This window comes from Varroa destructor, unplaced genomic scaffold (genome assembly GCF_002443255.2).
Source record: "Varroa destructor unplaced genomic scaffold, Vdes_3.0 BEIS01000007.1, whole genome shotgun sequence".
Taxonomy (NCBI): Eukaryota; Metazoa; Arthropoda; class Arachnida; order Mesostigmata; family Varroidae; genus Varroa; species Varroa destructor.
Window position 1 is genome coordinate 30,744,153 of NW_019211460.1, and position 16,294 is coordinate 30,760,446.

At 37.0% G+C, this 16,294-nt stretch overlaps 2 protein-coding genes across 7 annotated transcripts; one reads left to right on the forward strand and one right to left on the reverse strand.

The window, feature by feature from the left end:
- Positions 1-1,656: 1,656 nt before the first annotated feature.
- LOC111254008 (uncharacterized) lies at positions 1,657-5,994 on the reverse strand. Its single transcript, XM_022814413.2, has 5 exons — positions 5,641-5,994; positions 4,235-4,324; positions 3,647-3,766; positions 3,109-3,226; positions 1,657-2,612 (listed from the first exon to the last, which is right to left on the reverse strand). Exons 1-5 carry the CDS (start codon positions 5,737-5,739, stop codon positions 2,536-2,538), a joined length of 504 nt encoding a protein of 167 aa, XP_022670148.1. The 5' UTR covers positions 5,740-5,994; the 3' UTR covers positions 1,657-2,535.
- A 2,189-nt stretch (positions 5,995-8,183) lies between these two features.
- Arl2 (ADP ribosylation factor-like 2) lies at positions 8,184-15,126 on the forward strand. 6 transcript variants are annotated; one of them, XM_086974481.1, is made up of 5 exons: positions 8,184-8,324; positions 12,700-12,807; positions 13,051-13,151; positions 13,615-13,812; positions 14,144-15,126. In XM_086974481.1, the coding sequence occupies exons 2-5, from the start codon at positions 12,726-12,728 to the stop codon at positions 14,318-14,320; spliced, it is 558 nt and encodes a 185-aa protein (XP_086830607.1). In that variant the 5' UTR covers positions 8,184-8,324; positions 12,700-12,725; the 3' UTR covers positions 14,321-15,126. The 6 variants fall into 6 exon arrangements, with proteins under 6 accessions (XP_086830607.1, XP_022670145.1, XP_022670146.1 ...); XM_022814410.2 differs by lacking the exon at positions 8,184-8,324 and adding an exon at positions 11,875-12,019; XM_022814411.2 differs by lacking the exon at positions 8,184-8,324 and adding an exon at positions 12,026-12,214.
- Positions 15,127-16,294: the final 1,168 nt, after the last annotated feature.

Genomic DNA, 16,294 nt, shown 5'->3' on the forward strand with positions numbered 1-16,294 from the left:
CGTCAAGAAACTAAATATCCATTACCAAAGCCATTCGAAGAAAGCTGGATAAGAAAAAATTCAAAGTTTGATTGAAAGTCAGATTGACGCAAAAGAATCTACTCGATTATACTTCCATTCATGAAACTTAGCAAAAACGCAACGAAATCAAGCTATATGTAAATCATGAATGATGAAATGTGGATGGGATACGATAATAATGCGTAAATGAAAGATATGCTCCAAAATCTATGGCAAAAATCAGATTGGCTACTGTATGTGTTCGGTAGGATTAAATTTTCTAATTATCTATCTAACATAAATTGCTTGATTGATTTCGACTTCTACTGTCAACAATTAATAAGATTACAGCAGTCCACTGGAAAAAAAAATCGACGGTAATTAGTGTACAGAAAGGGCATCCTCTCCCGCTATGGCAAAGGCAGACCACATACATCTTTACCTACCTGGAAGATATCGGAAGAACTTGGGTCAAAAATTTTTATGCATCCACAATGTAGCCCAAATCTTGCACCATAAACCATAAAGCCACCATCTGTTTCAGTATCCGAAAAACTTCTCTAAGTGTGCAAATTTAATGCCAATGAAAAAATACAAGAACCGCTTGCTGCAATTTTTGCTTGGAGATCACAGAAGTTCCACAATGATGATAGAAAGGTCTAACCAGAAAAATAGCAAAACGTCACGCGTCAAATTGGCACGTATTTGGTTGATAATTAGTATTTTGGCTTAAAAACAATAAATCTTTTTTTACCAAACCAATATAATTGATTAGAAGATAATTGGCACATCAAAGAGTAATTTCTATATCGTTTCCTACAATCTTTGTATTGTATAAATTCTTACTAATTCCAAAACCATTTTTAAAGTGAGGAATTCTTCCTTTTTGTGCATGATATATGTTTTTGAACTCCAATTTGAGACTTAAGTTTTCGCGAATCTAAAAAAATGCTTCATTAGAATAATAAGTAAAGCTTCGAGAAGTAATTGTTACAGAAGTCTGCATGCCTCGTTCGTTCTAGCCTCAACCGGACCACATACATTTAATATTTAAAAGAAATATACAACCTACTTTAAAAAACCTACGAATGTAGTCGAAATCTGGGCAAAACTTGATTAGGTAAATCGGACTAAATCGTAATTAGGTAAATCGGGTCTTTTCCCTAAAGGCGATACTTTCGATTCTCGGAATACTCATAGTGCCAGAAAACCTAAACAAAGAATTTATTCTTTTAGTTCGAGCTCGTTTAGCGCATTAATTGCCCTATTTCCAGCAACGAAAAGACACATCTCTAAGATGAAAGGAATTGGAATTATAATTGGGTCAGTCGTCAGAAACCAGTGTTTGAGAATGTAATTTAAGAATTGAAAATCGATTGCTACAAAAATTCTATGCGCTTTGTGTTAGCGACGAATTATTAGTTTCTGCTCTTTATGATTTTTCGAGTTCGCCAAATTTGTAGATGAAAAGCCGATCTGAATTATGTTTAGATAGCGTTCAAATAGCAGTCATCATCACTGAGTAGTCATTGCGAAAGCCAGAGCATGTCTTTGGATAGCTAAAACCGGGAAAAAAAGTATATCTTTTGTGCTGTTCTTCTACAGACCTTGTTTAATCTCATAAAAATTATTTTTTCATATAATTAATTATACGAATTTATGCTGTGAATAGTTGTTTATTTTGCAGACGTGGCTACATTTGTTGATAAACTGTTTCGATATGCCGTGGATTCGTATCTAGTGGTGGGATATTTGTTTTCATAGAGCTCACGGACTTGATATGATTAAAAAAATGAATCACTGTTAAATAATTCCATCAATAGAATCCATGTAGTTATGGACTAAGTAATTTGGCTGACGTGTTCACGGAACACTTTTAAGTGATACATACGACAATTGAACACACTACAAACAAATTAACCCCACAAGATTATGGCAAAATGTATTGTTCTGTAAAAAATGTTTAATTTATTGCACGGAAGAAGGTCCCTGGATTTCCATTCATAATAGCATGCCATAAATAGTTATACTTTTCATTTTCAAACGTTTTAGTTACGAATTGGTAAATTACCGCAAGGCCTCTGCCGTGTGACTCAAAACGTCCGCCAGTGCCGTTATCGCATGCTTTGCGATAAGACGGACTGGATATCGTTTTGCACTGACTAAATATGTTACTGTCATTCAATTAAGTTCGTATACTCTATTTCAAATGTTTGAGCACTTTCTATTCGACATTGAATCTAAATGGAGTTATCTATCGATAGCACTGTCTGAGGCAACAACCAGCTCTACGAATTTTCGTTCGTCCAATCTATTTTGTTCAGAATTTCTACCGCACTATCTTTTTTTGCTGTCAGCATCGAACCCCTTTCTTGCAGCCTTGATAAAAAAGTGCGCCTTTTCGCTCATTTCTATCAATGAATAGTCACATCTTCATTTTCTTAGATTTGTTTGCTATTTTCAACCCGATCGAGGTAGAAGTGTCTTGTAGCATTCACGATGAGCCCGTTGCTAACTCTGTGATTCGCTCGCCACTTAAGCGAACAAAGCTTCGATATCTGCTTCCAGAGTAACCGGTTCATCTGCAGGCGAGAATCGCTTAACCGGTTTGCCTGAAACAAAAACACAGACAAAACGATCGACTGTTTCTATGCTTTTCTCTTGTAACGAACAGCAGTAACGCAGATGCATACACAGTGAAATAGGTGCGTACAATAGTTTATGTTTACTCTTGGTCAGCCTTGAGATATGAAATATCGTGTATATCATTTGAGAACTACTTCAGCAAAAAAGAAAATCTTAATGACAATAAGCGCTGACACCTGGAGTTTTGCGTGCTATTTCATGTGTGCAGATTCAATGTCAGTAGGGTACTGCCTATAGTCTAACGAAGAACGTAATCCCTAACCTTAGCTTACTGTTGGCGACATCGCCCATAGTGATAAAATCATGTGTAAATGCCACGTTATTCAATTAAACAGGATATCATTAACTGAAAAGCATGACCCGATCCGAATTTCGAGGAAATTCGTAATAAAAGGAGAGACAAAAGGAGAGAAGTATAAAAATGCAAATCCATCTGTGCTCTATTCCAGATAATAAAACAACCTTCTTTATTGATAAGAAATTTGGTGAAGTTCCACTTTATGGCATCGATAAGAAAGCCATGCTGCTCTTTTTTTAGATACACCCAAAGTGGTTCTGCGTGCGAGCCGTTCACGTTAATCTGCAACAAACGCATCACATATTAATTACTATTGTAATGCATATAAACTATTTTCACGCATACAATCCATGTGTAAAAACTAGTAATTTGTAATGCATGGACATTTATTGACCAACAAGCCGTTACATAAACGATGAGCCACATTTAGTAAATGTTACAAATGTCGTATTCAAATCTATCTTTAAACGCTTCTAGGAACAGTACTTGACTGTCGGCGCTGTTACGAAGGGATAATTCTATCGAGGCGCCTTTATTCGCGAAGCAACTCCAGCTCAAAACGGCACGTAAGGCGACTTAGTTTCATCATAATGCGTCACCACGTTTGAATCTTACCGCGGAACAGATACCCCAGTCTAGCTTTATACGGCTCATAATATTGGTGCTATTAAATCATATGATCTCATTCAAATGCCTTTTCACCTTTTTGAACATGTCGAACGTGACGTTATACTTCAATGAGCAGAATTCTTTGATTTCTCGTTCATTTCCGGGCTCCTGTGATTTAAACTGATTGCACGGAAAGCCGAGAATAGCGAAGCCCTAAAATGAATTAGAGATTAATCATATTAAAATTCTTAATTTATCTAAAGACTCCCTAATTCTGCGCCGCACGCGCCGTACGATACAATCGACAATGCAGTCCTGCGAGTTTCTCTTCTTAAACCGAGCTACAAACACTGGTTCATACATAAGTTTGTGTAATCTGTTGATAAAAAAAATCGGGTATTCCTCGCATACGTACGGTCACTGATTGAAAGTGAAACAGAACACTATATATACACTACGTCGGCATATAAATCATGATGATCGCAGACATAAAATATCTTTTTTAAAAATTGTCGTTCACCAGAAATAGATCAGTCAACCACAGATACGATGATAATCGAGCAAACCGATTCGTAGTCATCACTCGTTATCATATGCGATGTCTAGCAAATAAATCTCGTTTGAACAATCCTACAAAACTTCAGATAAGAGTCGGTATTGGAGCACAGTACAATAACCTACTCGGTCCTTGTACTTCTGGTGTAACTTCTCAAGGCCTTCATATTGTCCGGTATAGCCGCACTTCGACGCGACGTTTACGATAAGTACGACCTGCAAGACAAAAATAATAACGATTTCATTATTATACCGGTGATGGTGAGTCAGCAGTACAGTAAAGTTTGTCGTATTACGCGTTCATAGTGAATGTGGAACTCACCCCTTTCGTGCAAGCTTGATATTTTCCTAATTTAACTGTCCATTAAAAATATTTAATAATTGTTTATGGATTCAATATAGTGCATTCTAAGGCTATTCCTTTACGATTAAACAACGATCTTGAAGGCAAATAAGTGTCCCAAAGAAGCCACTCGTAAATTCGAAAGAAGCGATGAGCGTTCTTTGAGTTGTTGAATGTTGCATAAAAGTCACTGAGTAAGCCCATTGAGTAGTCATAATTTCTAATTGATCTGAATTCGGTTGGTTAACATCGCCGCTAAGGGTATCGTTATTAACTGGATGTTTTGGTAGAATAACCTAGGTCTCTAATATAATAATCAGGCTCACTAATATGGAATCAGTCAAGTATGCTAAAGCAACGCCATCTACGTGATTCTCCGTGCGAAGAAATTTATGTCGATTTTGATTAGGAAATATTTTTACTAATACAATAATGCTCTTGTTACGATAATTAGATAGGTAAATTAGTTAGTTTAACTAGTTGACTTTTCGTGTGTGTGCGTTAGTCCTCGATTTGACCGAGCAGGTTCTGTTCGTGTTTTTTACTGCTGGTGGGCATTGAATCGGATGACCGACTGCCATTTTGGTTCAAACTAAAAAATGCTGAAAGCATATAATTATGAGATGACAGCTTTTTATATACCACTGTTATTTCCAAAACGCATGTGGAATACTTTGATAAAAACAAATTATATTTAGCAAAATCGAGAAAATCCCTGATCGTTACAGTTTTTCCCGTAAACTGCACACTACCAACTAAATGCATTTAGGCCATTATTAAAACCACGTTACTGGCTTCGAAAAGTGCTTATATTAAAGTAATTCGACTTTTTATACAAACAATTGAAGGCTAGCTATACTTTGGTATGTCTCCCCTGTCAAATCGACGGCCCAGCGTAAGAGTCTCAACTCCTATAAAAATAACCGTACGGTTCCTATTAATTGCTACTGTTCGTCATTACCGTTTAAGAATTTCATTCAGTTATGGTCCGAGAGAATGTCTTGTTTACAATAAGGAATTAACAAAAACCCAGCGAATCTTACGGACTGCTCAAAGAAGTTTGACTTTACCTTAGTTTCACTATGTATTATTGCTGTATTATTCTACTAATTTAGAATGTTTTTATTCATTTGTGTACTTTCTTCTTAATGCAGTGAGTGAACAGGCTGTGTAATAATAGTTCACTGACCTTTCCCCTGTATTTATCAAGCTTAACTTCATCCCCATCGATGTTCTTTACAGTAAACTCGTAAATGGATGTCGCTTTTTTTGGATCAACTTCGGCCATCTCAAACAACTGGCAATCAGTGACAGACGGTTTTAAACTTCGTTCTACCACAAAGGTTCGCAGTAGGTTTGATTGTTCCTATTGCGCATTAGTGCGACGCGTCACTAACACTTGGATCGATCTGCTTGTGAAGCGCTTTTGATTCTTGCTAACCACGTGGAGAGGTAAAAAAAAAAAAACATCAAATCGAAAAGTACTCGATTCTGCCACGTAAGTGTGTTTGGCAACAGTTCGTAGTGAACGATCTGCCCCGACACTAATCGACGGAAAGGAGAAGTCCTAATCCGCAGATCATTGGACCACTACTCTCGTAGGTTACTGCAGTACCCTTTTTGCTATAGCTGTTGCTAACGAAAGTGGCTCACTCGTGTTGTGAACATAGCTTTTTTTGGCCTTTTGATATCTGCTGTTATTTAAAATGAGCATTTAATCCTCAAAAGAGGAGTAGCATATGATTCAAGTTTACTATTCAATGTCGTACTTAAAATGTATTTATCTACAGTTCTGCATACGACAATGCCTGGACGGAAAATGAATTCGTGATATGTAGTGAATGTAGCCTGATCAGTAATTAAATTTAATGTTTAAATTATGTCCGAATTATAATATTAAGGAATCCGAGATGACACTTTCGATGTAGCTGATGGCTTCGTTAATACTTCATATAAAATTGTGGTGCAAGCGTGCGTAGACGGGTAAAATCCAGCGCTAAGCAACAACAAAAAAAATTTTTAACTTACTTTTGCGAGACCTCTTTGGTCGTCCCAAAAATCTCAGTGACTTGGATAAATACTTCCTGCAGATGTTAACACTATTGAAAACTAGGTCTTAGCAGTAACAGTGTAGATAAACCATCTTCCAATAAGGGGTCGATACAATGAGATCTCGGTCTCTGCGTTACAGTTTTCCAACATAGTTACTTTATTTTGCTAGAAAATTTCATGGAACTGTGTACACCTCTCACAAAATAAGGCAAATAAAATATGCAGAATATAGCATGAACAGAGTTACCGCAGCATCTACTAAGGACTCCGTAACAATCTAAACAGTTTTTGCGTGTTGTCAATTCCACCGAAAGTTATATCCCTAAACGTAGCCGCTTAATAAGATTGACATAAGATTTTATACTTTAACTTGTATCCCCAGTGTCGATTATACGCTACTATTAAATTGACTTAGCACTAACTGAACAGCTCAGCAGTTCGGTTAGAAAAGTTTGCTCAGTACCACAATATCTATATATTTCTGTGTAGCCCGAGCAGTTGGTGTATATAGAATCTGAATATATAATTACAACACCACTATTTACCCATATGTATGTATATATATATATATATATATATATATATATATATATATATATATATGTAAAATCACACATTTCAAGGTGGTCGACTTAATGGGGATCGTTACGAAGATGAAGTATCATACGACTTGAATGAAGTGTTGGCCAGCTGCGAGTAAATAGCTAACATCGTTTACGATTTGGAACAAAAATATATGTCCAATTGAATCAGAAGCCGTAGTCACAACAAAACATAGATGACATAATCCACATAATTAGACAGTTTATTTAAACGTTGAATATCTTACTACAGTATCATGAATAGTAGTGATATTAGAGCGTGTTAGAACATGTTGCAAATACTGTACAATAATAGATAGTTTGCTAAATAATACTTTTGAAAATACGATGCTCCATAAAGTACACATCATAAAAGAATAAGATTGTATGAATCATTATTATTACTTTCATTATGTTAAAGTTGCCTTCTAAGTGAGATCTGCGCAAGTATACTAGGCGATTCAGTACAAAATACATAAAGATGACCTTATAGGCTTTCAAGACATGTTCTGAAACTTTGCAATACGATTCTACCTACTTACTATAAAGATCATGATTCATTGAAGTTGATTGTACCTCACGAAAGTCCCATGGGACTTTTTCCAATATCTATCTATATTACAAAGAAACGCATTGAAGCTGATTACAAATACTGTACGATAGTACGAAAATTTACTAAATAGGGGCTTTTATGGTATGATCGCCTGTGCAGCGATCAGCATAGAACGATTGGCTATATGGAGTGCCGAACGGGTCAACGATGCAAGTTTGTGAAAAATTATGTTGAACCATAACAAAGGGAAGAATTGTTAGAATGAATAATATAATAATTATAATTTTGTGTATTATTTGCTTACTATATGAGTAAAAAATCTTATTTGTAGAGATACGTTTAACTTGCTCTTGAACGCCAATATCGTGCTGCAGTTTCCGGGGTGTGCGAAATTTGTCAACAGCCCTCCACTCACGTTTACCTACAATATACACATACTATCAAATATCACATCTCTAACCAAACCAGCTGCCCCATCCGCCTGCTTTCGTCTCCGTAGGTGGAATCGCGGCATCGGCGGGCTCAGTGCTTTCATTGTGTCCCCCACTAGAAGTGTCCGTTATACCCCAATCATCAACAGGGGCTTGTTTCATCGGTGTTGATGACTGTGGCCGGAGGTAGACCGAGGCCAGATCACCGATTATCTTCTGGGCGACCGAACGAACAGCTGGATCCCTAGCCGCGTTGGTAAGAACATCACTGACGGAGTTCGCTGGTAAAGCCGAATTTGTTGCAGGGTCTAACTGCTCTTGTTGCTGTGAGCCGAACATCCAGGAGACGAACATCGAGGCCAGAGCTGACGCTGGTCCTGTCGTTAATGTAAGAGCTGGTGTCATCGTTGGCCGAATCACGGGTTTTCGTACGATCGGTCGTTGGGTTGCTGGTTGGAACCCGCTCTGGGACCGAGTTTGTGGCTGAACCTGCTGTCGTGTAGCCGATTGAGCAGTAGATTGCTGTAACGTCACAGGCTCTTCCTGTTCAGCCGTCTGGTGTTGCTGGGGCGCCAGCTGCAAGTAGTTCTGCTGAGTCACAAGATTCTGTGATCGTTTCAGCAAATCGTCGTCGACATTCTCTTCTTGCTGCGGTTGAAGTGGCAGTAAACTTATAGGAATGCCTGTGTCGAGTACTGGTTCTTGGTTCTGCTGCTCTTGTACAGATGATTTTACCATTGCGTCGACTAAAAACCTTGTGAGCTGCATTGTCTGATCCCACGAGGGCAGATACCACGTTGATTGTTCCGGCTCCTCAAGTTCGTCAGTAGCGACAGCCTTTGATCGAGTTATGACAACGGATATGAGCAATATCGCAAAAATTACAAACTTCATAATGAGAGCCATTTTATCCAAGACCATTCTGCTACGGACGACGGTCAAGACGAATTCACAGATACACCGTGCAAAAGCTCGACTCTTGCGCCAGTTGAAGGCGCTTGAAAGAACCTAGAGGCGCTATGAGATGCAATTTTTAACGTTAGTTTTGGCGATGCAAGCGCCACATGTCGAGTAAGGGTGATGAGAGAGTTGAAACTCCCTTGATTAAGAGAAGCTTCTCGGAACAATAGCTGATGTGTTTGATGGGCGGCCCGATAGATTAAGTAGTTTCTGGACAACATATGAGATCTGACTATTCAATTAAAAACGCCATTTTTTCTGCTTTCAGTGAGCATACTGGTAAGGACAACTGCGCCTGAAAGAAAAATGCATTGCATTGTATACAACACCAAAAATTGACGACTATGGTCTAATCCAAGAAAGTATTGGCTAGTAAACAAGGCAGAGACATTGTTAGAATACAACTGTACATAATTTCGTGTCTATTTCTTGCTTGTTGTGCTTAAAGCTTGATGCATGTGCCAGTATTCTCTTACTAAATTAAAGATTTCTTTTTCTCTGAAATTGTTCACAAAACTACTGTATAAGACTACCGTTAGTATTCCTAAAAGGCACACCGTAAATACTGCATTCAGTTATCTAATCTTATAGAAACAAATCTGCCAAACATAATTGCTATCCGCATGCAGATATCATACCTGACACTAGATTGGATTCTTCCAGCATACTACAAGCGTTTATAGAGAGACTTTAGTGAGTGGAAAGCAAGCAAAGTGTAATAGCTCGCACCGGAAATCTTCGCAAGAATTCCCAAAATACAACTTCTCTGTACATGTTTTATAGTTACGGTAAAGCTCGTTGGCTCAGAGTTTCGCAAAGGCCTTATAGTCATAGGAGAAATGATCGGCCAATGCGTCAACTTGTTTCTATAATACAACACCTGGCCGATTTTTCATTTATTTTTTTTATACTGACAAGCATGTTACACTGAAAATTTATCATTTACGTTTAAACGCAATGTCTTCCGTTATAACTACGGTTCTAGTAATCTCATTGTATGACCATGTCTATTTGATAATCGAATACGGGACAAGGGGTACTTTTTTTTTGGCTGAACATTACATGAAAACCGGCACACCTGCATCCGATTTGAAAATCCGTTCGATTTTTTCCATTCAACGCTTTGCTGTGATCAGTTTGTTATTGTCATCGTTCGTAGCCATTATGCAGAACAACTGAGCCATATATTTGCATAGGTAACCTTCGTTCGGAGCAAATTATTTACAAAACCGTACAACTAGAACCGTACAACTTCCGCTTTGCCATAATAAAACTAACTGGTGTTGCCTTCGTATTCGAATTCGCACGATGTCTGCATAAAAGACGAGAAATCACTAAGCATTATGTTAAGGACCGTATGCAGATACGCTAAATTTAGAAAATATGGACCCAAAGATTCTCTGAGCATATTTTTTAAGAGATCTCAACAAACCCCGCCGAAAAAAAAATGGAAATACCTGAACAGATTGGACTAAGTCGTTTTAATTTTATATAATATTACGCTGTCTTTTGTTGCTGATTTTTAGTCAACATTTTACGTTTTTCATTTGGTTTCACTGTTTTATATATATATTCAAGTGATTTCAAATTTTGAATTGCTGCGCTTAATGGTCGCCTGGTGACTGAATGAAAGCCAAAATGCACACTAGTCCACAATTTATAGATGTCTATAGATTTACAACTACTCAATGATATTTATCATACATATCAGACTGCAAAGATAACTACTCAAGTTTATCTATAAGTTAAAAGTGTCATCGTTGTGAGAATATTACAGATGTCATGAACAACTCAAACGACCTCAATGTAGAACGTTGGTAAACCTAAGCGGTGGTTTTAAAATAAAATTATCAAAATAAAAATTATATAAAATGACTACTAAAATTTGCTGAATTTTAAAGCCTAAAACATAAAGTGGTAGTAAGCAAAGCGTACTTCTCAGTTTGCTCAATACTTTTTTAACGACAATCTACAGTGTCCCACAACTCTCTGTAGCTTTGCTCAGGTGTAAACTCCTGATTCTTTTCGCCCCACCTCATTAGAGTTAACTCATACTTTGCATTTGAGAAATTAACAGTACCACGAAGTGCCAAGCCTTGAATCAACCCTTCACTTCCTTTGTGGATCTCCCTTTCTCAGAGAAAAGCGCCGTAGTAATGTGTTTGTCTACTGCACTATAGAACGCGTATTGTTCTAGGTTTAAAACTAGCTATAGATACATTTCGTTTTCTGCTCAAAGCCAGATGTCTAAGGCAATGCCTAACGCCGGTATCATACGCCAAACCCGAATCATTTATTTATACGATAAGTTCCTCATACAGCATCGTCAGGGTAATGTGTGGTAGACTTACAACGCTTTTATCGACAGTTGGAATTCAAAATATCCACTAAAAAATATTATATAATATGACTGACCTCTAGGAAAAATCTGTAATGCTCTGTACAAATAATTGATTAGTTTTTCTTAGCTTATTGAAGCTTACTTTTTGCACTTTTTTTCACACATGTAAACTTCTATCATACTTGTTTGATACTTTCGTCAACGGAGACACTCTCAGACTAAATTAGAATTTTTATACACTGCTACCTTTATCCTAAAATGTTTTTGGTTATATATATATATTCAAATACTGGCCCAGCTCCTTTGTACGAATATATATGTAGATATATATATTAACTGCATGTACCTGTATGTACGAGAGAACGTAGGCCAATGCTTCTAGTCTTAATAACGACACATAAACGCACATTATTATATATTATATATATATTATTATATATTACATTTATCAAAAGCGGATGATTGATATACATATATTACATGCATAGTATATGTACCTACCTTGGTTAATACACTCAGTGAGCTCTTACGCAAGCCCGCGCCCAGACTTCCATAGAATAAGCCGTTAAACGACGGAAAGTCTTCAAAAACGATGGTTGTGACTAAGTTTGGAGAAGCGGTTGATTAGCTCGTTTAGACCAGCTGACAAAGTAACAAATTTGAATTGTTGATTTGAGCAGTATTTTTTTTTGTTGTATTTTTTTGTGGTAGAAGTAGCTTGTTTCCAATCGTTGTTCGAGGTTAAACTGTTAAACCGGCCGGCTAGTGAGATATAAAACGTTCTCTGAGTTAGACAACGTCAAAGTCGACAACGTTTGACTAGCAGCGCGAATACATTACTTAGTGTTTGTGATAATTATAGTAGTTTAGAGTATTTACAAGAAAATTAGTTTTATATTATCAGTCAATTACGATATTATTGTCGTGAAATTGATATCATTTTAATCAGCTTCAAATGAGAGTCAAACAAGACCCACTTGGGTTTACATGTTACACAATGCACGTTCCCTTGTGGGCGTTCGGATTATGGTATTGTGGGAACAAATACTAGTTAAATTTTGATTTCTAACTTACGATTTTTGTATCTACATTCTAGCTATCTTGAGTCCAAGGTATTAGGCGCTAATAAAGTTGGCTTCATTCAAAAGGCAAAACAGCTACAAAATTAGCACAGTGAAGATCTTTATAGCTTATTGTTTGGGAACGATTTCTACTGCAAAAACTAGTGCGTTTTCCTGGTGCGAAAATGTGTTAGTAAAGTGAGATTCCCGTTTTTGTATATTGTTCTATATCAACGTTCACTCTCGGCCCATAACAATTGTCTTCACAGACAGAAGGCGTTTTCTCAGCATCAACATGGTTTTACTATATATTCTACGCAAGGTCCGTCGAAAAGAGCACGAATTGCGAACTCTGGTTTTAGGACTCGATAATGCAGGTAAAATGAACAACTATTACAAATTCGTTAGAACTCTAAATTTAGAACGTGTATTGCAGATAGCTTAATTTAAAATAATTTACTCTGTATTATATGAATGCTGCATTCAGGTATTACTTGATCTACTGTGATTACTGTGGAATCCTACAAAACGTGTCGACCAAGTGTATTGATAATTATCGCCTAAAGCTGATTTCTGTTGACAAATCGTATCAGTCGTCTACTTGTTGCTCCTGCTTCTAGGTAAAACCACTTTGTCGAAACGACTGCTTGGAGAGCCGCTTGACGTAATTGCGGCAACGTTAGGCTTTAACATCACGACACTGGAGTATCGTGATTACAAGGTAGCTTACGTCTCATATGAAGAAGTGAATTAGCACTGTAAGATTCTGAATGGTGACTGATTTTACTTTATTGAAAAATGAATTTGTACGGCATTAAAGAAAAACAATTCTATGTCTTTCTCCACTTATATTCTGTTAATCAGTACTTGCGCTAAATGCCTTACTTTTCACCTATCGTATGTAGCTTTTAGGAGGTTTGCAATACTGTAATCTGTCACAGTATTCTTTATTAGTCAGTTTAATACAGTAGCAATAATAGAGTTAATAATAATAATTCTGTAAGCCGGTTTTCGTGATTGTATCTTCCACACGGGCACATAAATTGTTGCATGTAAATATATCAACGTATCTATTGCAGTAACTCCGTATGGGCCTACGTGGCTTCTCTGTCCAAGTCATGCTTGTAGTATAAATTCTATGGGCATCCAGTAAATATTTGTATCACCCCTGACGAACCTTGCAGATTAATCTTTGGGATGTTGGCGGTCAAACTTCGTTACGCTGCTATTGGCGGAACTATTTTGAATCGACGGATTCGATTGTGTGGGTGGTGGATTCGGCTGATAGAAGAAGATTGGACGATTGCGCTACGGAATTGCACGGGCTGTTACAGGATGAACGACTGCTTGGCGCCACACTGCTTGTACTGGCTAATAAGCAGGTGAAGTGGTGAAGACCTTGTATGCGTCTCGTAGTTTAATATTCCTGTCGAGAATATTCGATGTAGGATGGTATATATGAAATATAATTTTCATATATGTTTTACACCTATATAAACATTTGTCTTTGTGAAAATTAAAGAACCGTAAGGAAGTAAATAATGGGAATGTTGGGTTTCAGTGCATTCGTCATTATCAGATGGTATGAACAGTGGCCAATAAAAGTGCTCTAAATACGGTTCAAAAGCTGCTAAAGCCCTGTCAGCCTTCAGACCTACATGTTTTTGTATCAACGAAGACAACTGTTTGTTTTTTTTTGTTATCTTATTGCAGGACCTACCTGGAGCCCTGAACTGCATGGATATAGCGGAACATCTACGGCTCGAGTCTATAACCTCGCATCATTGGCGTGTTTTTCCATGTTCAGCGTTTACGTCAGAGGATTCGCTTCTTCAGGCTATTGATTGGATGCTAGATGACGTTGCGTCGCGGGTACTGTCACTTAATTAGGAGAGACAATTTTTTGGCCTATTTCTATGTTGAGGCGGACACAGAATCATGCCTAAATTCTTTTTCTGAGGCCGGACAAGAAGGAAGACCTATTCAGTTGTAATTCATTTAAACAGCAAAATTAACCTTCCAAGATAACACAAAGCAATAGTTGGATTAGAACGACCTCTTAAAGTATGTAACATGAATCGTTAGCTGGCCGTCAAGTGACGTGAGTGAAAAGCAATATCAATTTCGAGCTTAATTTGTCTTAAACGTTGGATAGGAATAAAGGTCGGTGGTTCCTAAGGTACTACTGTACAGCTTGTGATATAGCTCGTAGCACATTTTTTAAAATATGTAGAACTTCAAAACTATGGCGCTTACCGTTGTCTGATCAATTAACAGTAAGAGGCAGTCTCTAATGTGATAGAGTAAATTAACGACTGAAAGAAAATGTAGCATGTCTGTACAGAGAGTAAATCTAAGCCAACATTGTTTAGCATATATGAAGGGCCGGTTCGTACCGAGTCAGTCATTTCCGTTGATACGGGGATCTAGCTTATTGAATCACTGTAATGTAGTCGACATTACCGACCAATATACCCGGACCCTCGTGACGATCTCGGTAATATAATGATCCCATTTGTATACATTTGCCTCGAAGACTACCCGATAGGAGTCTCCTGTGTAGGAAAAACACTTCTTGTGGATTCGAAACCTCTTGAGCATTACCATGGAGTCAGATGAACTTACGTTCCTGTACATAAATCTCCTACAATAGGACTCAATATATTCATTTTAATAAAGAAATTTTATTATGATTATGCATGCTATCTTCTAAGACTTCCTTTAGTTATGTTTGAAATAGAAATGACTAGAATGCGGAACGTAGTACACGCTGATAAAAATTATCGAACATTTAATTAAATGCAGTGAACTGCCTTACGCCTCGCGGGACAGATACCGGTACGGCTTTTAGGGCCCTAATTGAGATTCCTGTCCGCAGTCTAATTAATTTAATTAGTTATGGCACACCTATCTCTTGCGCTGTTTTTCTTTCCAACAAGACTGAGCGCTACGTAATATTATTGATGGGACCCGTATTAAGCCAAAAACACGTGACAATAAATTTTATTTTTAGAAAGCAGTTTCGGTAAGCGCGGGAAGCACTCTTATGTTAAATGCATTATAGACAGTTCTCGGAAATTGTAATATTCGTATCTTCCATTTTTAATACGTCACATTTCCCGTTTGGCATCGTGTAATTAGCATCTGCATTGATAAGTACGTTCTCAAAAACAACCAAAGTAACTAAACGAAGCTTGATTAAATCAAAATCTCTTCGAACCAGAATATTTACCAAACTGTTGCTGTAATTCAGATAAAAGTCTATCTTTTTAAATGGATCGTAAGGAATCATGGATTAATCTTTTCCGCCACAGATACGTAAAAGCTAAATGTGCAAAAATGTAGATGCACAAAACTATGTACTTGTCAGATTTTACGGTACAACTAGCCTCTTCACCATTATTCAACCAGAGATTGACAAACTGCATTATTATTTCGAAGGTAATATGGCGCAATAGTTTTATGAATATTGTTCCGTTAGGGGTAATAAAAGTATATTTGATAACAAAAACTAAATCTCTTTTCTGCATGAATTGCCTAGAACTCTGGTGAGCATTATATCCATTATTTTTAATCCTATAGGCAATAGAAATAAATATATATCAGGGTAAAATTTGATAATTAAAAATATACTTTTTAATTATCAAATTTTATTTAATTATTAATTAAAAATATAAAAGTATACTAAGTATTATTAAGTTCTCAATATTCGTAAGAGCCTTATGATTTATTCTGGAGCTTTATAACAAAAGATCTTCGTAGCTCTATTGCTTAGATTCTTCATATGGGAAAGAAATGAAGAAAATATTCAACTAGCGGAGCCTATTTAATTATACGCCATCGGTAATAACAATAATAGTAATT

What these genes read in the sequence shown, in the direction of transcription:
- Arl2 (XM_086974481.1), top strand. Translation starts at nt 12,726, where the DNA reads ATGGTTTTACTATATATTCTACGCAAGGTCCGTCGAAAAGAGCACGAA. An exon ending in TTTAGGACTCGATAATGCAG is followed by an intron (nt 12,808 to 13,050) that starts GTAAAATGAACA and finishes TCCTGCTTCTAG; the next exon opens with GTAAAACCACTTTGTCGAAA. An exon ending in TTGTACTGGCTAATAAGCAG is followed by an intron (nt 13,813 to 14,143) that starts GTGAAGTGGTGA and finishes ATCTTATTGCAG; the next exon opens with GACCTACCTGGAGCCCTGAA.
- LOC111254008 (XM_022814413.2), bottom strand. Translation starts at nt 5,739, where the DNA reads ATGGCCGAAGTTGATCCAAAAAAAGCGACATCCATTTACGAGTTTACT. An exon ending in ACCAGAAGTACAAGGACCGA is followed by an intron (nt 3,767 to 4,234) that starts GTAGGTTATTGT and finishes AATTCATTTTAG; the next exon opens with GGCTTCGCTATTCTCGGCTT. An exon ending in ATTTCTTATCAATAAAGAAG is followed by an intron (nt 2,613 to 3,108) that starts GTTGTTTTATTA and finishes TTTTTGTTTCAG; the next exon opens with GCAAACCGGTTAAGCGATTC.